We start from the raw sequence: 21,173 nt of genomic DNA, 5'->3' as shown, positions 1-21,173 counted from the left end.
CACACCACAATGGAAAATAATACTACATCACGATAAATCGAATTACAATAGAGAAACAAGAACGCATATATTTCGTGTAAATACTACAATACCGACTTCTTACTTACGTTTGAATACAACGACATCTAGCGTCGTAGCCTTCACAATGAGTTTCACTTTACGCCCGCTAGATGTCAGCACTGGCGTGGTGTATGCGCTTCTGTTGCTGTGTGGATTGTATGTGCTTATAATTTTTGAGGTAAGTTTATTTTATTAATTAAAATAATAACGTGATCCGTGATAAACGAAAGCTGCATGAGTTTACAAAACAGATTTCCTAATCCGTGAAGAGACAAATCTAACAAATTGATTGTTATTAAAATTCGTTCAGCCATTCTTGAATTATACAAGTAACTTTTAGGAATTTTTGAAACTGCACACTTAGTTGATGATATTTTTTTAACAATATATTTGGCTTTGTGTTTGTGAAATATGTTTAACTAAACCAGCTTCAAGCGATTAGATCTATATACTAATTTAAACCGGAGCACATGGGGGCGCCACCCAGTGTAGATGAATCTTCAAAAGTACAGGTACCTTCCAGGAGTGAACGGGTACCTTCTAGGGAAGCGCGCTCCATCTTAGACTACATCTACGCTTACCAGCAGGCGAGATGGTAGTCAAGCGCTTCCCTATCACACAGTATGTCATGAAAGAGATAAATTGGTGAAACTGGTAAATACATTAAATTGTCATAATGTTATATTCTACTCTTGTCATTTAGAGGAATAGATGCCCTGACGGATATGTACAGAAAATTTCCAAAAAAAAGCGAGATTTAAAAAGTGCATTTTTTTTTCTAGATAATTAACAGAACGATGGCAGCTCTGCTAATATCAACTACATCGCTCGCGGCGTTATCCCTAGTGGGGGAAAGACCCACATTGCCAGATATAATATCGTGGCTTGACGTGGAGACACTTCTCTTATTGTTCAGTATGATGATACTAGTGGCTATAATGGCGGAAACTGGGGTTTTTGACTACTTGGCTGTTTTCGCTTTTGAGGTTAGTTTTTTATGCCATTAGTGGGCAACTGATGCGTCGCCTGATGGTTTTTTTTTTTTTTTTTTTTATGTTACAGTCGGCAATGGAGCTGGTGGCACGCCTGATGGTAAAAGCGCTAACACCGCCCATGAACATTTGGAAAGGCATAAGGTCCATTGCAGACCTTACGCCTCGACAAATGGATTGCCGACTTTTTGGGAAGGGATAAAGAAACGATTTGCGATAGGAATAAAGGAAAAGACTGGGAAGGGTAAGGAAAAGGATATGGGCCTCCGGCTCCCCCACTCACCGAACGAAACACAGCAGAATGCTATTTCACGCCGGTCTTCTGTGGGGGTGTGGTACTTCCCCGGCGCGAGCTGACACATATCGCGTCAAAGGAATATTCTATAAAATATATATTTTTATTGTTTTATGTAATGTTTTAAGGAACTAGTTACGTTATCGGTAATCATTTGAAAATTGATTACGTGACTTAGAAGGAGATAGCTTACAAACAGACAAACAGACGAATTCACAAGTGAGTTGATAATTAAATGTTTCTTAATGTTATCCTTTCAGATAACAAAAGGGAAATTGTGGCCACTTATCTATTTATTATGCATTATAACTGCAGTAATGTCAACGTTTTTGGATAATGTTACCACCGTGCTATTAATGTCGCCAGTTACTATAAGGTAAATGTGATATTTTATTTACGTAGAGGCAAATGCTGAGAAGTCCACCTTATCACAAATACTATCCAAATATTAGAATATATCCAATGTAATTTTTATTTTTTGTTTTATTGTTCTCAAAATGTATTAGTTGTTAGCTTTTTTTTGTTGTATTTGTGATTAAATGTATTTTCTTTCTTTCTTTCCTTCTTTCATTTTAATTTTTTTTCTTAATGTAATAGCGGGCAACGGAGCTGGTGGTTGGCCTGATGGTAAGCGATCACCACCGCCCGTGAACAGAGGTAGTGCTTCCGCGAATGCGTTGTCCGCTTTCAAGGGTTAAGGGATAAGGAAAGGATGGACGACTGGAAAGTTAGAATAAACGGGGCAGGATGAGGAAAAGGAAACGGGCCTCCTTATATAATTTAGCCACAAAAAATAATCAGGAATAATCCTATCCTACTAATATTATAAATGCAAAAGTTTGTAAGGATGTGTGTGTGTTTGTTGCTCTTTCACGCAAAAACTACTGAACCAATTTTAATGAAATTTGGTCCGTAGACAGCTGGACAACTGGAATAACATATAGGCAACTTTTTATCCCGATATTCCTACGGGATACGGACTTAGGCGGGTGAAACCGCGGGGCGCAGCTCGTTTAAAATAAATTTCGAATATACTTAAAATGATTAAATAAGCAAACATCGTGCAAGATGGGAATAAAACTCCTGAAACATTTCTCGACTTTTCCTTTTTTTTTATGTCACAGTCGGCATTGGAGCTGGTGGGTCGCCTGATGGAAAGCGCTACCACCGCCCATGAACATTTGTAGAGGCATAAGGTCCGTTACAGACCTTACGCCTCTACAAATGGATTGCCGACTTTTTGGGAAGGGATTAAGAAAGGATTGGCGAGAGGAATGAAAGAAAGGACTGGGAAAATGATATGGGCCTCCGGCTCCCCCACTCACCGAACGAAACACAGCAGAATGCTATTTCACGCCGTTCTTCTGTGGGGGTGTGGTACTTCCCCGGTGCGAGCTGGCCCAATTCGTGCCGAAATGTGCTGGACTACCACATTCTTTCCTATTTCGATCAATAGAGAATTCTATTATGTATATAAATATAATATAACCAAAAATTTATCTTTCCCAGGTTATGCGAAGTGATGGATCTAGACCCAGTGCCGATACTAATGTTTATGGCCATATACAGCAACATCGGTGGTACCGCCACCCCCGTGGGGGACCCTCCCAATGTCATTGTGGCCTCTAATCAAGCTGTTATCAACTCTGTGAGTGTTGAAATCAAATAACTTATACTAAATAACGGTATTTATTGTATACTAGACCAAACAATACCAGATCACATAACACCAGGCTATACCATACCGGACCCTACCATACCGGACCTTACCATTCCGGACCATATCATTGACATAGACATGACCAAAACAGCGTAAACCTTCGTAAAACTGCGTCCTGCCCAGAGACCAGTCCAACGTGAGTGAGGTTTCAATGGGTTTTGTTCTTGAATGAAACATACTTCTTCCTAACACTAAATTTATGGGACAGAATAAAATAAAAATAAAAGACACAAACATTAAACAACACTATGTTTAATTCTAACCGACTCCTTTAGACTCGATTTTGAGCCACTTTAAACCGACGTTTCATTCAAACTCTGTACACTTATCGCGGATCGGTGACAATACAATAATTTCATGAGTTTATCTTATTATCCTGATTAGTACTGCCAGGATTAATATCCTCAGATATACTCTGTATATACAGCACTGCAGCTGTCTTTTATAAGCAAGTGTGATAATCTACATAGTATAAAACAAAGTCGCTTTCTCTATCCCTATGTCCCCATTTAAGCTTAAATCTTCAAAACTACGCAACGGATTTTGATGGGTTTTTTTTAACAGATAGAGTGTTTCAAAAGGTAGGTTTATATGTATAATAACATCTATTAAACTACTCCGAATTAACGCGTACAAAGCCGCGGGCAAAAGTTAGTTTTATTCTATAAAGCGTATTTTTAGTTCAACTATATTGAGTATATTATTAAGATAAAACACCTATCTTTCTGCAAATAAATCAAAATATCTTACAGGGCATAAATTTTGTAAATTTCACCGCGCACATGGCGTTCGGGATAATATTTATTGTTATACAGACGTCTTTGCATATAAGGATTATGTACAGAGATGTAAATAAATTACGAATGAAAGTGCCTAGAGAGATTCAGGGTAAGTTTCCTCATTTGAGGAGTTCATCATCACCATCATCATCATCAGCCCATATATGTTCCCACTGCTGGGACACAGGCCTCCTGTGAGGGTTTAATTGTCTTAGAAACAAACGAAGACCATACGTAAACAGTCGCATTGCTTTTATAATTCTACTAGCTGCGCCCTGCGGTTTCACTCGCGTAAGTCCATATCCCGTAGGAATATCGGGATAAAAAGTTGCCTATATGTTATTCCAGTTGTCCAGCTGTCTACGTACTAAATTTCATTGCATTCTGTTCAGTAGTCTTTGCGTGAAAGAGCAACAAACACACACACATCCTCACAAACTTTCGCATTTATAATATTAGTAGGATTTCATTTATTTCTTTTCGTTCTTCTCATTATTTTGCTTCTTTCTTCAATATAAGTTAAAAGAACATATTTTCAGAATTGCGTCATCAAATTTCAATATGGCGGAGGGCGGCAGATTCCCTGCCGCATCTGAGTAATGGAGTTAACATTGTCAGAGAGCGTTTGGAAAGGAAAATAACGAAATTGAATAAGCAATTACACGCCACGGTGAAGGAGAGAAATAAGAGAGCCTGTCCCAAAGATACTTTTAAAAGCACTCTGGTGGAATTGAAAGCTAAGGTATGAATAATAAAAAATATAAAATGTCGCGATGTTTGTGTTTACGAGTCCCGAAAGTGTTTAACAAAAAATTTATGTTAATAATTAAAGTGTAATAAATTATTATTATCGTAAAACTTAATCGTAAAAATAAGATTTTAGATAGTCAGAACTAGATGAAAATTTAATGTCTTATTTAACCATACGGGAGGTACCATCTTTCAACTAAAAAAACAATCACCAATTCAGTTTATCCAAAAAATTGATACGAATTGAGGTTTTTAACCTCTAGGCTTTTAGGCTTTGAGTCTTTTTTTTTAATTTTGGTACAGATTATAGTCTGGATTAACACATGAGATATAGATTTTGGTATGTGGTAGTCGAGCACGCTTCGGCATGAATTAGGCCAGCTCGCACCGGGGAAGTACCCACACAGAAGACCGGCGTGAAATAGTATTCTGCTGTGTTTCGTTCGGTGAGTGGGGGAGCCGGAGGCCCATATCCTCTTCCTTACCCTTCCCAGTCCTTTCCTTTATTCCTATCGCCAATCCTTTCTTAATCCCGTCCCAAAAAATCGGCAATCCATTTGTCGAGGCGTAAGATCCCAATTTGTGTATAATTATGATAAATTGCGACTCTAGAATCAGTATTCGTTTAGTTTAGCTTTACATTAATTTCATTATAATTATTATTAGGTCAGTTTTTATGCTTTGTACTAAATTAAATATTTTCTAAATAAAAGTCATCCACGTCCTTGGGGGAAGGTACCACTTCAGATACTAAAATGGGATCAAATGACAATAATTTCCTATCAAACTCAATATTCAATCGGTTGAAACCTCAAGAAGTTATTGAGAAGAAAATACAGTTGAATTTAGAATCTTCCTTTTAGAGAGATCGGTAAAAACATAGCTTTGTTGTGCGGCTTTACCCACGTCGTACGTGATATTATTTACCTTTAGCCTTTCTCCATAAATGGACTATTTAACAATTAAAGAATTTTTCAAATCGGACCATTAGTTCCAGAGATTAGCGCGTTCAAACAAATTCTTCAGTCTTCAGCTTTCTATTAATAATTTTTAGCATAGGATAGGTACCTACATGGTTGCTTTTTTATTTACTCAATATCACTCGCGCAGTTGGCGAGTCCGTAATGCGGTTGGCCGCCATATCAAATTCAATCTTATAAGAGCCCTTTGTCACCGTCTTAGGAATCAAGTTTTAATATTGTCACTGTTAATAATTTCATATAATAATATAATTGGTTATAGTTGTGTATGTGTGTATGCGTGTATGTGTGTGAGACACTGTCATTGTAATAGGCGAGTTCAACTGAGAATAGAAACGTCAGTGATTTATGTGTTAATTGTGTGTCAAGCCCAGGGTTCCCCTTTCAGCCCTCTTGTGTAGGTCCCCTTCCAGCCCCCTTGGGTAGGTCCCCTTCCAGCCCCCTTGGGTAGGTCCCCTTCCAGCCCCTTGGGTAGGTCCCCTTCCAGACCCCTTGGGTAGGTCCCCTTCCAGCCCCCTCGGGGGGGAGGTGGCCCCTTCCAAGTCCACTTCTTCATTATCATCGTCAATCCTTACCTTATCCGTTATCCCTTAAAAGCGGGCAGCGCATTTGCAGTGGCCCTACAAATGCTCATGGGCGTTGGTGATCGCTTACCATCAGGCGTACCACCAGCTCCGTTGCCCACTATTAAATAATAAACGTCATTTGAGAATTAATATGGTTAACTTGAAAATTTAAAAAACGGCTTATGTTATTTTTCCAAATCTTTCATAACATTGAAACATACGGCACGTCTTAACTGAGATTATTAATTCGTACAAATAAATACTTATGACATCACAAAATGGCGTATAATCGATCCTATTCTCAGTTGAATCGCATAGTATACTTATTTGTCTATTAGAATAAGATGGTATTTAATCAAAACATGTGTATATTAAGAAATAAATTATATCAACTATATTTTCTTTTATTTAATACCTTTCCTAAGGTTGGCAATTGACAAAATTTAATAATACTACACATCCTTATGTCCCTAAGTATGCTTAAGTCTTTAAACTACCTAACGGATTTTGTGGGTTTTTTTTAATAGATAGAGTGATTCAAGAGGAAGGTTTATATGTATAATAACATCTATTAAACTACTCTCAATTAAGGCGTGCGAAGCCGCGGGCAAAAGCTACTCTAGAATAATAAGAAAGCCATCTATGATTTTTTTCTTTTTTATACCAACTGAGCTGGAGGTTCGCCTGGTGGTAAGGGATCATCACCTACCAGAGGTAGGGCTGCTGCAAATACGTTATCCGCTTTTATTGAGGTAAAGGATATGGACAGGATTGACGACGGGAGTTAAGGAACGGGAAAGGTGAGGAAATGAATATGGGCCTCCAGCTCCCCGACCCACCGAACAAAACACAGTAGCTTGCTAGTTCTGTGATATTGTTTGCCGATCTTATATGGGGGTGTAGTATCCGGTGCGAGCTGGCACAATCGTGCCGAAGCGTGCTCGACTCCCGCACTAATTTTTATTTAAAACATTAATAGTTAAATGTGTTGGTAATTGTAAAACTCGAGAACGGCTAAACCAATTTGGCAATATTTTTAATGTTTTTGTTAAGGAACAAGGAAGGTTCTTATGGAGTTTTTCTCTCCACGTACATTTCTGTACTAATAGTGTGAACATTAAGATATGTCACTCATTAATATATATGCATTTAAATAATACATATTTGTATATATTGTGTAAATTCGCAATATCATATTGACGTCTTATACAATCAAATTTTAAGCAATGAAGCCACAGATTAAACTTTAATGTTGGTTTTATATTTTACCTGTGGCGACATCTGTCATATTTGACATTTGGCATTGCATTTGCTTTTGATATATTTAATAGTCTGTTTATTCGCGCAGTCGCTTATCAAGCGTTGTGAGATGCGTAGGCGCATTTAAATATAATTGTATTTCATCGTTTGACAGGTAAATAATAAAATTTTTATCAATTATTTATATATATAGTGATGACTGTGACTGTGACAATTTATTGAATTTAAATTGTAATTACAATATATTTATAATGACTTTGTTTGTATGTTATGCGTTTATTAATAGATTTTCGCACATCGAGGTTGTTTCATTAGCATTTTAGCATTATGTTTAAAAACTAGAAATTCCACCAGACTATGCCTGTCATCTATTTTTTGCTGAATCGGTAGAATCATAAAACTATATAGTCTATTCTCTACACCACAGATAATATAATACTATACTAACTATACTATATAGTATTTTCTTGTGTTTGATTTTACGCGAGTATTATACATTTAGAAATTAAAAATTTTTTAACGGATTCAAACGCGATTTATTCATTATATTATTAACCCGACGTTACGAACACTTTACAGCGAGCGTGGTCACGGGGAGACTGAGGTCTCAGTCTAATGAATAAATCGCGTTTAAAATCCGTTAAAAAGTTTTTAATTTCTATACATACAAATGATATAAAACTAGAGAGATCGTATGTTTGAATGCAATCTAATCTCAGAAACTACTGAACTGATTTTTGAAATACTTTGGATATGTAGGTACACTGAAATTTGTCCGTGGTCCCTGAGCTCTACAGACAATATTATGTAGTATGTACCACGGGCGAAGCCAGGGCGGATCGCTAGTTAATAAATATATGTGTTATTTACAAGAATGAATTGTATTGATTGATTCATTATAATTACTGGCGTTTAATCGTAATTATTATTTTGATTGGAGAATAGGAGTAATAAATTCATTTTATTACGGTTTATTAATAACTGAGACTTTATGAATTAAAATGCCGTTTTAAATAACGTTCTTACGAACGAAGGAGGTTCTTAATTCGACTGCATTTTTTGGATAGGTTACCCTATAACTCCTCGGTTGCTCAACCGATTGGCGTGATCCTTTTCGCGTTTGATAGGCAATTGTTGTCTCTCGAGTGAACCTTCCACCCTCAGGGATGTCTGTATCAATTTTTGTGAAAAATAATTATTCGTCTACAATTTTCGAGAAGATGTTTAAATACGTCAAGTGCGTGTCGGACTCGCAATGTAAATAAGCTGAAGAGCTACAAAAATAAGGTCACCCATCCAATTTATGACCGTGCCAACCGTCCAAAAAAATTCAGTCCATATGATAACCCCCTTCTGTAAAAGTCGGTTGAAAATTACCATAAATTTCAAATAAACTTCATGCAATTAAGTATTTTATAAAGTTACGCACCGTGACCATGGTCATGATATGAGCCAACAATGCCTAGCCTTCAAGGTGCTAGATATATTAAACACTAAACATTTGTCTTATTTATTACCCGACTGCGACAGAAGTACGGTAACGTTTTCCTGTCAAACCGTTTGACAGATTTTGACATATGAGGTGTCATTGCATGGACTATGTAAATAAATACAAAATACAAAATGGCGCCCGCAATTTAAAAAGGCGGGAGAATGTGGTTGCTTCTTTTCTTATTCCAGCAATATGGATATCAAATGAAAGATCGTAAAAACATCATTACAATAAAACTCAAAAGACAGCAGTCTATTTTGTTTCGAGAATAATATTTTTATATATATCACAATTGCAATGGTGGCTCAGTGGTGAGAACCTCGGACTTTAAAATCGATAAGTCGGGGTTCGAGACCGGTAACCGTGCAGGAAATAAATTGATTTTTCAATTTATCTGCAAATGTGCACCACTGCTTAAAACGGTGAAGGAAACCGGCATGTCCAAGAATCAAAAAGTTTGACGACATGCGACATCTGCCAACCCGCACTTGGCCAGCGTGGTGGATTATGGCCTGAACCCTCATAGGAGGCCTGTGTCCCAGCAGTGGAAACATGTATGGGCTGATGATGATGATGATGATGATATCACAATTGAATAAAAAAATTCAGGACAGTTTAACCCCGTTCTTTTCTGGAAGTCGACTAGACAACTAGATGAAGCTAACTAGAGAGCTAGTTGAGGATCTATCCCCATCGTAATAATGTACATTTTCTCTTAGCACAGCAAATAGGTTCTTTAAAATATATCCACATTTAGAGCTAAGATAAAATACAGCATTTTGATAAGGCAGTCAAATCTTTATGACATAAAAGTAATAAGATATTTAAGATAATGCGTTTGTGTGAGGGTTTTCATTGGAGCCATTACACGAATGTCGTTATGTGGATGTTTTATTGTGACCACATCGAGTTGTGAGGAAGTATTAACGCGCTTTAACTTTAGCTTCTTAGTTTCTGTTGTATGTTCGTATGTCGACTCCTTTAGACTCGATTTTGAGCCACTTTAAATGGACAGATTTATTTTACACTTATCAAGGATCAGTGACAATACAATAATTTCCTGGGTTTATCTAATTATCCTGATTAAAATCGCCGGGATTACATAATTTTCTTACGTATATACCATGTACATGAGTGAGATAATTTTCCTGATTCTATCATTAGAGCGGGCTTTTCAACTTTTAACCGATTGCAAGAAAAAAAAGAGAATGTTCGCAATTAGACTACTTTTTTGGGTCTCCGCAGAATTTTCGACTTGGTTAAACCGATTTTGATTATCCTTTTGTTTTTATGAAAACTGGTTCCTGTGTGGTTGAGTTAAAATTTGGTCTAGTAATGACAATTTGAAGGCGGTTCAGATTTATATTAAAAACTAGCTTTTGCCCGCGGCTTCGCACGTTAAATTCTTAGTAATTTAATAGATGTACATACATGTAAACCCTTTTGCATCACTGTATCTATTAAAAAAAAATCCCAATCAAAATCCGTTGCGTAGTTTTAAAGATTTAAGCATGTATAGACAGAGAAAACGACTTTTTTATACTATGTAGTCATAGTAATTTCAAAATACTATCATTCAATTAGTCTACGCAGTATTCATACTAGAACTAGAACACTAGTAGGTATCGACTCCATCTTCACCACCATCATCATCATCATCATCATCACCTTCATGCATAATCGTGACCACAACCATGATAAATAAAAGAAATGTCTGCAAGTAATAACATGTGTTTGTTGTATATACTCGATCTAGGTAATAGACACCACCTGTAAACCTAGGTCACACTATGAACATGATAGTTTTAACGACTGTATATTTATTGTATGTTACTCGAAAGCTTCCTAGTCTCTCAACCGATTATAATAATCTATAATAATTTCTATTTGTTCTTAATGTGTACAAAAAGATGGAAGTTGATCACACATTAGCTACAAATTGGCATACAAATATAATTTTTTTGTGATTGGATAATTTATTTGAGTCAGGGACGTCGGTGATCTGTTTTTTAAATATAATAGTTATGAGCTCATGTCCGTTTTATTACTATATAGTACTGAAGTGGTACCTCTGTCTCTGATTTGAGTTGATGATCGAAGATTGTTTACTTTGTGCGAAGTGTCTAGGCCTGCACCACTCTAGCCAAGTGTGGGCAGATGACATATATCGTCCACCTCACCTCACCATGTTACCTTCCAGAGGAGCATTGACGTATAATCCACATCCACACATATATTATTAAGATATGTATATTGTATGTAACGAATTCACAAACTATATTAAAAATACAGTTCAGAGAGCCTACTATAACAATAATGAATATAACATGGAAGATGACAATCCATAATATTATCGCTTAAGAATCACAGGACATTTCTTTCATCATTGTTATGTGCATGTTACATATTATTTAAAATTGCAATGTAAAATTGATGTTATTTTAAAAGAGCAACTACAGAGTTTCTTGCCGGCTCTTCTTGTAAAAACTGCTTTCCGAACCGATGGTAAATGATAAAACTATGCTATGTTTGAGTTTGAATGAACTTAAAAACTGCTGTTTTAATTTTAAACATTCTTTTGCCGTTTCAAAGCTATATATTTACCGCGTTTTTATCTTGGTTCAAGCGATGCCAGAGCAACCACTCATAAATTGAATCATAATATGTTCTATTTAAGATTATACCGATGGAAGAGCTATGGCGGCGTTTCAGAAAACCCCGTGAGATTGACAAAAGTACATACTCATTGGTATCATGCGGTGAGCTGACGCAAGACACGCTACAAGTGTGGAATGGATTGCCCGAAGAAATTAAGAAGGATCCGTCTCTAGAACAGATCAGACAGAAGTATGAGGAACTCGGTAGGTAGATGTAAATTGCAATGGTGAAATTTTGGGTATGACGTATGCAATACTAGCTGCGGCCCCGGTTTCACCCGCGTGAGTCCGTATCCCGTTGGAATATCGGGATAAAAAGCCTATATGTTATTCCAATTGTCCAGCTATCTACGTACCAAATTTCATTGCAATCGGTTCAGTGGTTTTTGCTTGAAATAGCGACAAATACAAACACATCCTTACAAACTTTCGCATTTATAATATTAAGTAGGATAGGATAGAATAAATAGGATATGTATTAAAAAAAAAAGATTTATTCATTAACTTACCAAAATAAGATTCAATTTATAAGCTATTTTTTATTTAGAATCACTATTTTTGGTGTGATTGTATGTAACCTGGGGACAAATAAATGAATTCGGGTATATCGCAACTTAACACTAATATTATAAATGTGAAAGTTTATTTGTTTGAAGGTTTGTCTGTCAATCACGCTGCACAAACACTACTTAACGGATTTTGATGAAATTTTGTATACAGACAAGGTGTGAGCTGACTTAGGTGATAGGATACTTTTTATCCCGGTTAAATACTTGGGATAAAACAGGTACCTCGATATCCGGCGGAGCCCGGACGAGACAGCCGGAGTATTATAACATGAGGTTGTATTGGATCGGTATTTAAAATAAAATAAATTATAAATAGGTTTTTCGTTAAAGTAAATACTTAACTAGATATGGTTATAAACAATCTATGTAGTAGTCGAGCACGCTTCGGCACGAATTGGGCCAGCTCGCACCGAGGAAGTAACACACCCCCACAGTAGACCGGCGTGAAGTAGCATACTGCTGTGTTTCGTTCGGTGAGTGGGGGAGCCGGAGGTCCATATCCTCTTCCTTACCCTTCCCAGTCCTTTCCTTTATTCCTCTCTTCAATCCTTTCCTAATCCCTTTCCAATTTGCAGTCTACCTATTGAAGATATCTAAGGTCTGCAATCAACCTTACGCCGTGCGGTGGTAGCGCTTACCACCAGGCGACCCTCCAGCTCCATTGCCAACTGTAAAATTAAAAAAAAAATACAATGTCATAGTGCCTGTTCGAAATTGGTGTTGTCCCCGCAAGCAAAGCCGAGGGCGGTGAGCTAGTTGCAGAATATACGAATCCACATAACTAAACATTACGCCTATACCAACTTCATTGACACCTTCAAATATGGAGCTATTTCAATTATGTATATAAATATAATAATTTTGCGTATGTTCGTCAAATCCGTTGACTATTTCTGTAGTGTTAATATTTATAATTACTTGCCGACCCAACAAACTTGGGTAATTGCCATGACGTCTTAAAGCAGTACTGATTTCATTGTGTGAAAAAAACAGCTATATGGACCGTCTAGCGCCATCTCTTTCGCTTTCTTTGTAGATAATGTCATTGAAAAAATATTACTACTTACTATTTACTAGCTGCACGCCCCGGCTTCGCTCGGGTAGTCATATATGCTTCTGGAATTATAGAAACTATCCTATCTTTTAAGTTGGTTCAAACTACACACGGAGTGCAAATTTTATCAAAATCGGCCAAGTAACAATACATATGGCGATTAATTTTTATGTATTTAGATTATTAAGATTGATGGTTTAAATGTTGTTTTAACAAATATCTATATATATCAAACTCAAAGGTGGCTGACTGACTGACTGACATAGTGATCTATCAACGCACAGACCAAACCACTGGACCGATCGGACTGAACTCTGGCATGCAGATAGTTGTATTGACAGAGGCATCCGCTAAGAAAGGATTTTGATAAATTCTACCCCAAGAGCATAAAATAGGGTAGTTTGTACCATGAAAATTTATTAGGACCGCGCGGGCGAAGCTGCGGGCAACAGCTTGTTAGCGTATAAACACAAAACTAACAAACTATCAATAAACCAATTCCAGGTAATGGTGATATATTAAAAAATCAAGAAATCGAGAAAACCGCTAAATTCACTACCAACTCCGATCCCATATTGGACGTTAGCAAAGAGCCCGCACAGGAAGAGTTCCACCACGAAGACCATGAGAACGAGTAAGAGTTTAATGTCTTGTCTTTTCTTCTCCTATTTTCTTTTTCTTGGTTGGTCGTTTGAATGTCTGGGCGTAGTTACGTAACTACTTCTTTGGGAGATTTTGTTTTCCTTTAGGTTTTAAGTTAGTATAAGGAAAGGCTGTGGGGAAGTGGGGAAGCTAGGGGCCTGTACCTTTCTCCTCGCTTTTCCCAATACATTTCTTTATTTTTATTTTATTTTTTTTTATTTTATTTATTTTAGTTTCACCAACAGGTATTACATTAAAGAAATCATATCAAGTAAATATAAAAAAATTAAGAGCTAAATGCACACCTTTAAAAGGTAAACACAACATGCATATTAATTAAACAACTAAAACATCTTAAAAACGAAAGTATGAAGAAAACATTGCATTGTTGCATAATACACATCAGTGGTATAATATTTTTAGAAATGCACGGCGGAGTTTTGGGCATGAATTTGTACTGAAAATGTCGATTTCGGAACTATATTGATTTAGAAGCCGACAAATTCGACGAAAAAAGGAATTTTGGCCAAGAACAGTTCTACAGATCGGGGGGGAGAAAAGTTTAATAGAGTTACGCGGATACCTACGAGGAACATTAAAATTTAATTTGGTCAGAAGTTGTGAACAATCAATTTTATTGTGAATTAATTTTATGAGAAATGTAAAATCACATAATTGGTACCGTTTGCTCAAAGTTATGAAGCCGAAGGTCTTTAATTTTTTATCGTATGAAAGACGAAGATTTATCAATATCAATCCTTTCCTTATCCCTTAAAAGCGGGACGCATTTACAAAATCTCTAAATCGGCAAATGGGCGGTGGTAATTGCTTAGTGAACAATCAGCTCGATTTCATTTCAGAATTCTTTTATTTCAGTGTCCATATATCTCCAGAAGACAGAAGGAAGCAAGCACAGGTACTATGCTTCTTATTTGTATTTATTACTTCATTAGCTATATATAATTATTTTATATTATTAACAACTTGCGTGTGTATGTCTGTATCAAAATAAATGTTTTTCTTTCTTTCTTCTTTCTAAATATGATCCACGAAGGAATATTTTTTCTTCACTTTTTAAAGCGCTTATAACCAGCTGCTTCACATCTATTTTGACCCACTTTAAACGGACAGATTTCATTCAAACTTTGTACACTTATCAACGATCGAAGGCAATATGATAATTTCATGAATTCATTTTATTATCCTTCTTATGATTGCTGACGTTTCCTTACAAATATTTTCAGAAAAACAGGAGGAAACACTATATAAAAATGTCCTTACTGCTCGGCTGTTGGGTTTTCTTCACCGCTGTGTTTTTAACGCACGATGAAAAGCACGAGAAATTCCTAACAACCGCCGTTATACCTGGCGAAATTAATAGTAAGCCATATATTTATATTTTAATGTGACAGTAAGCCCTGGAGCTGGTGGTTCGCCTGATGGTAAGAGGCACTGCCCATGAACAGAGGCATATGCCCGTGCAAATGGATTGCCGACTGTACTGGATAAGGGATAGGAAAGGATTGATGGAAGGAATACAGAAAAGGACTGGAAAGGGTTAGGAAAGGATACGAGTCACCGGCTCCCCCAGTCGAAAGACAGTGGCGTACGACTATTTGACGTCGATTCCCCGACGCGAACTGGTACTATTCGTACCGAAGTGTGCTTGGCTGGCACACCCAATACGAATCTATTATTGAATTTAAATTTTTAGCTTAAGACCATTAAAACGATATATCAATGTGATGAAAAATGGATCATGAGGCGGGATTCGAGTCCGCATCTTTTACTCCACGACTTAGTGACAACGCCTGACCTCTACATTATTGAGTAGTAAAGAATGTTCCGATTTTGACATTGTTTATTTTTAAACGCTCTTATATTATATTTCGTTACAGATTATACAATCAACATGACAGACACAGATGCCGTATTAATTAAATTGACAGGTCCGTTTACATCGGAGCAAGCGGAAATAAAAATGAATTCTACTGTCTATGATAAGGCTGATAAATTAATAGCTTGGCTTGAAAATGAGCATGAAGTAAGGAATTTTTAAATTATCGCTATCGCTTCGCTTCGTTTGTGCGTCTTTAACGTTATTAGCTGCTCGTTCTGGTTCCGAGATAAAAACAAAATAAAATATAGCCACAAATAGGCTTCTATTGTATATCTGTTCAGTAGGTCCAGAGATTACCTCTTACAAGGTGACAAACTTACGAATCCATATACTTTATAATATTAGTACAGATAAGTGATGATTATTTTTATTACAAGGTATGAAATTCTTTGAAAATCTCTTTTCTGATTATTTTGTCTCCATATATTAGCTACTAGCTCACCGACCGTGGCTTGGCCTGTCTCTTCAAAGGAAATGATTAACAGTCCCGGAGTTCTACTCGCATAGTTCCCTTTTCCTTCGGATATCCAGGATAAAAACTATCCTATATCGTTTCTCAGGTCTCAAACTTAGTCTGTACCAATTTTCATTCATATCAGTGCAGTTGTTTAGGCGTGAAGAAGAGATAAACATATATTAGCATTGGTTATTTCACAATAAATACCATTTCAGATCACACCACAATGGAAAATAATACTACATCACGATAAATCGAATTACAATAGAGAAACAAGAATGCATATATTTCGTGTAAATACTACAATACCGACTTCTTACTTACGTTTGAATACAACGACATCTAGCGTCGTAGCCTTCACAATGAGTTTCACTTTACGCCCGCTAGATGTCAGCACTGGCGTGGTGTATGCGCTTCTGTTGCTGTGTGGATTGTATGTGCTTATAATTTTTGAGGTAAGTTTATTTTATTAATTAAAATAATAACGTGATTCGTGATAAACGAAAGCAGCATGAGTTTACAGAACAGATTTCCTAATCCGTGAAGAGACAAATCTAACAAATTGAATGTTATTAAAATTCGTTCAGCCATGCTTGAATTACAAGTGTAACTTTTAGGAATTTTTGAAACTGCACACTTAGTTGATGATATTTTTTTAACAATATATTTGGCTTTGTTTTTGTGAAATATGTTTAACTAAACCGGCTTCAAACGATTAGATCTATATACTAACTAGCTGCACCCGGCAAACGCTGTTCTGCCTTACTCTTATCGTTTAGTGGTATGAAAAATAGATGTTAGCCGATTCTCAGATCTACCCAATATGCTTACCAAATTTCAGAGGAATCGGTCAAGCCGTTTCGGAGGAGTATAGAGACTAACATTGTGACACGAGAATTTTATATACAAGATTTAAACCGGACCACATGGGGGGCGCCACCCAGTGTAGATGAATCTTTAAAAGTACAGGTACCTTCCAGGAGTGAACAGGTACCTTCTAGGGAAGCGCGCTCCATCTTAGACTACATCTACGCTTACCAGTAGGCGAGTAGTCAAGCGCTTCCCTATCACACAGTAAAAAAAAAGTAAAAAGTTATGACATGAAAGAGAGAAATTGGTGAAACTGGTAAATAGGTACATTAAATTGTCATAATTTTATATTCTACTCTTATCATTTAGGGGAATAGATGCCCTGACGGATATGTACAGAAAATCTCCAAAAAAAAGCGAGATTTAAAAAGTATATTTTTTTTCTTCTAGATAATTAACAGAACGATGGCAGCTCTGCTAATATCAACTACATCGCTCGCGGCGTTATCCCTAGTGGGGGAAAGACCCACATTGCCAGATATAATATCGTGGCTTGACGTGGAGACACTTCTCCTACTGTTCAGTATGATGATACTAGTGGCTATTATGGCGGAAACTGGGGTTTTTGACTACTTGGCTGTTTTCGCTTTTGAGGTTAGTTTTTTATGCCATAAGTGGGCAACTGGGCTGATGCGTCGCCTGATGGTTTTTTTTTTTTATGTTACAATCGGCAATGGAGCTGGCGGGTCGCCTGATGGTAAAAGCGCTAACACCGCCCATGAACATTTGGAAAGGCATAAGGTCCATTGCAGACCTTACGCCTCGACAAATGGATTGCCGACTTTTTGGGAAGGGATTAAGAAAGGATTTGCGATAGGAATAAAGGAAAGGACTGGGAAGGGTAAGGAAAAGGATATGGGCCTCCGGCTCCCCCACTCACCGAACGAAACACAGCAGAATGCTATTTCACGCCGGTCTTCTGTGGGGGTGTGGTACTTCCCCGGTGCGAGCTGGCCCAATTCGTGCCGAAGCGTGCTCGACTTCCACATACAAACACATGGTAAGAGATTACCATCACCTGTGAACTGGAAGAGGTGGAACATCTGCGAATGCCCTACCCCTTTTACGTGGAAAGGGATAAGGAAAGGATTGACTTCTAGAAAAAGAAGGGATAGACAGGGAAGGGCATAGCCGTACGAAACACAGCAACATGCTACTATTTCACGCCAGTCTTCTGTGGAGGTGTGGTACTTCCCCGGTGCGAGCTGACACATATCGCGTCAAAGGAATATTCTATAAAATATATATTTTTATTGTTTTATGTAATGTTTTAAGGAACTAGTTACGTTATCGGTAATCATTTAAAAATTGATTACGTGGCTTAGAAGGAGATAGCTTACAAACAGACAAACAGACGAATTCACAAGTGAGTCGATAATTAAATGTTTCTTAATGTTATCCTTTCAGATAACAAAAGGGAAATTGTGGCCACTTATCTATTTATTATGTATTATAACTGCAGTAATGTCAACGTTTTTGGATAATGTTACCACCGTGCTATTAATGTCGCCAGTTACTATAAGGTAAATGTTATATTTTATTTACGGAGAGGCAAATGCTGAGAAGTCCACCTTATCACAAATACTATCCAAATATTAGAATATATCCAATGTAATTTTTATTTTTATTTTTTATTGTTCTCAAAATGTATTAGTTGTTAGCTTTTTTTGTTGTATTTGTTATTAAATGTATTTTCTTTCTTTCTTTCTTTCTTTCATTTTAATTTTTTTTTAATGTAATAGCGGGCAACGGAGCTGGTGGTTCGCCTGATGGTAAGCGATCACCACCGCCCGTGAACAGAGGTAGTGCGTCCGCAAATGCGTTGTCCGCTTTCAAGAGATAAGGGATAAGGAAAGGGTGGACGACTGGAAAGTTAGAATGAACTGGGCAGGATGAGGAAAAGGAAACGGGCCTCCTTATATAATTTAGCCACAAGAAATAATCAGGAATAATCCTAAGCTACTAATATTATAAATGCGAAAGTTTGTAAGGATGTGTGTGTGTTTGATGCTCTTTCACGCAAAAACTACTGAACCGATTGCAATGAAATTTGGTCCATAGACAGCTGGACAACTGGAATAACATATAGGCAACTTTTTATCCCGATATTCCTACGGGACACGGACTGACGCGGTTGAAATAGCGGGGCGCAGCTAGTTTTAAATAAATTTCGAATATACTTAAAATTATTAAATAAGCAAACATCGTGCAAGATGGCAATAAAACTCTTCAAACATTTCTCGAGTTTTCTTTCCTATTTCGATCAAAATAGAGTTCTATTCTAATAAAAATTATTTTCTTGTCCAATTTTTTAGAAAGTTTAAAGTATCACAGATCAAAAGCCAGACACTTTTCCCCAATTTACCTATAACCAAAAATTTATCTTTCCCAGGTTATGCGAAGTGATGGATCTAGACCCAGTGCCTATACTAATGTTTATGGCCATATACAGCAACATCGGTGGTACCGCCACCCCCGTGGGGGACCCTCCCAATGTCATTGTGGCCTCTAATCAAGCTGTTATCAACTCTGTGAGTGTTGAAATCAAATCACTAATACAAATTTACGATAGATTTAGATAGATTTATTGAATACTAGACCAAACAATACCAGATCACAACACCAGGCTATACCATATCGGACTATACTATCATCATCATCATCATCATCATCATCATCATCATCATCATCAGCCCATATATGTTCCCACTGCTGGGACTCAGGCCTCCTATGAGGGTTCAGGCCATAATCCACCACGCTGGCCAAGTGCGGGTTGGCAGATGTCATATGCCGTCGAACTTTTAATTCTTGGACATGCCGGTTTCCTCACGATGTTTTCCTTCACCGTTGAAGCAGTGGTGATGTTATCTACATGCGCAGATAAATTGAAAAATCAATTTACTTCCTGCGCGCTCGCCCGGTCTCGAACCCCGACTTATCGATTTTGAAGTCCGAGGTCCTCACCACTGAGCCACCACTGCTTCCGGACTATACTTCGGACTATACTATACCGGACTTTAAAATAGCAAACCATGCGACACCATACCGGACCTTACCATACCGAACCATATCATTGACATAGACATGACCGAAACAGCGTAAACCGGACAAAATCAAATCATAACATATTATTAAATGAGTCTGCCCAGAGACCAGTCGAACGTGAGTGAGGTTTCAATGGGTTTTGTTCTTTGAATGAAACATTTTTCTTCTCCGAACTCTAAACTTATGTACCAGCTGCGCCACGCGGATTCACATGCGTAAGTCTGTATACCGTAGGAATATCGGGATAAAATTGTCTATTTGCTATTCCAGTAGCTATCTACGTACCAAATTTCATTGCAATCGGTTCTGTACTTTTTGCATGAAAGGGTAACAAACATACATCAATCCTCACAAACTTTCGCATTAAACACATTAGTAGGATCTTATTAAGAATTAACACCTAATAAAATTATTTCTCTCTCTGCAAATAAATCAAAATATCTTACAGGGCATAAATTTTGTAAATTTCACCGCGCACATGGCGTTCGGGATAATATTTATTGTTATACAGACGTCTTTGCATATAAGGATTATGTATAGAGATGTAAATAAATTACGAATGAAAGTTCCTAGAGAGATTCAGGGTAAGTTTCCTCATTTGAGGAGTTCATCATCACCATCATCATCATCAGCCCATATATGTTCCCACTGCTGGGACACAGGCCTCCTGTGAGGGTTTAATTGTCTTAAAAACAAACGAAGACCATACGTAAACAATGGGTCGCATTGCTTTATAATTGTACTAACTGCACCCTGCGGTTTCACCCGCGTAAGTCTGTATCCCGTAGGAATATCGGGATAAAAAGTTGCCTATATGTTATGCCAGTTGTCCAGCTATCTACGTACCAAATTTCATTGCAATTGGTTTAATAGTTTTTCCGTGAAAGAGCAACAAACACACACACATCCTTACAAACTTTCGCATTTATAATATTAGTAGTAGGATTTCATTTATTTCTTTTCGTTCTTCTCATTATTTACCTTCTTTCTTCAATATAAGTTAAAATAACATATTTTCAGAATTGCGTCATCAAATTTCAATATGGCGGAGGGCGGCAGATTCCCTGCCGCATCTGAGTAATGGA

The 21,173-nt window shown here is 37.2% G+C and overlaps 2 protein-coding genes across 2 annotated transcripts in view; both read left to right on the top strand.

Moving 5' to 3' along the window:
* The first annotated feature begins 4 nt into the window (after positions 1–4).
* LOC119838182 (P protein-like) overlaps positions 5–21,173 on the top strand; it is a 27,556-nt gene continuing 6,387 nt past the window's right edge. The window contains exons 1-6 of the mRNA XM_038364023.1: positions 5–238; positions 843–1,046; positions 1,608–1,723; positions 2,857–2,995; positions 3,820–3,955; positions 4,386–4,588. Of these exons, the coding sequence (XP_038219951.1) occupies positions 146–238; positions 843–1,046; positions 1,608–1,723; positions 2,857–2,995; positions 3,820–3,955; positions 4,386–4,588 (891 nt within the window). The 5' untranslated portion in view covers positions 5–145. The remainder of the gene's footprint in view (positions 239–842; positions 1,047–1,607; positions 1,724–2,856; positions 2,996–3,819; positions 3,956–4,385; positions 4,589–21,173) is intronic.
* Positions 7,477–18,622, top strand: LOC119838183 (P protein-like). The gene is made up of 9 exons (XM_038364024.1): positions 7,477–7,556; positions 11,572–11,755; positions 13,679–13,808; positions 14,693–14,732; positions 15,061–15,196; positions 15,715–15,860; positions 16,389–16,628; positions 17,434–17,637; positions 18,451–18,622. The coding sequence occupies exons 2-9, from the start codon at positions 11,581–11,583 to the stop codon at positions 18,568–18,570; spliced, it is 1,191 nt and encodes a 396-aa protein (XP_038219952.1). The 5' UTR covers positions 7,477–7,556; positions 11,572–11,580; the 3' UTR covers positions 18,571–18,622.

The sequence above is a fragment of the Zerene cesonia genome, unplaced genomic scaffold (genome assembly GCF_012273895.1).
Source record: "Zerene cesonia ecotype Mississippi unplaced genomic scaffold, Zerene_cesonia_1.1 Zces_u001, whole genome shotgun sequence".
NCBI lineage: Eukaryota > Metazoa > Arthropoda > Insecta > Lepidoptera > Pieridae > Zerene > Zerene cesonia.
This window is presented reverse-complemented; position numbering and strand designations above follow the sequence as displayed.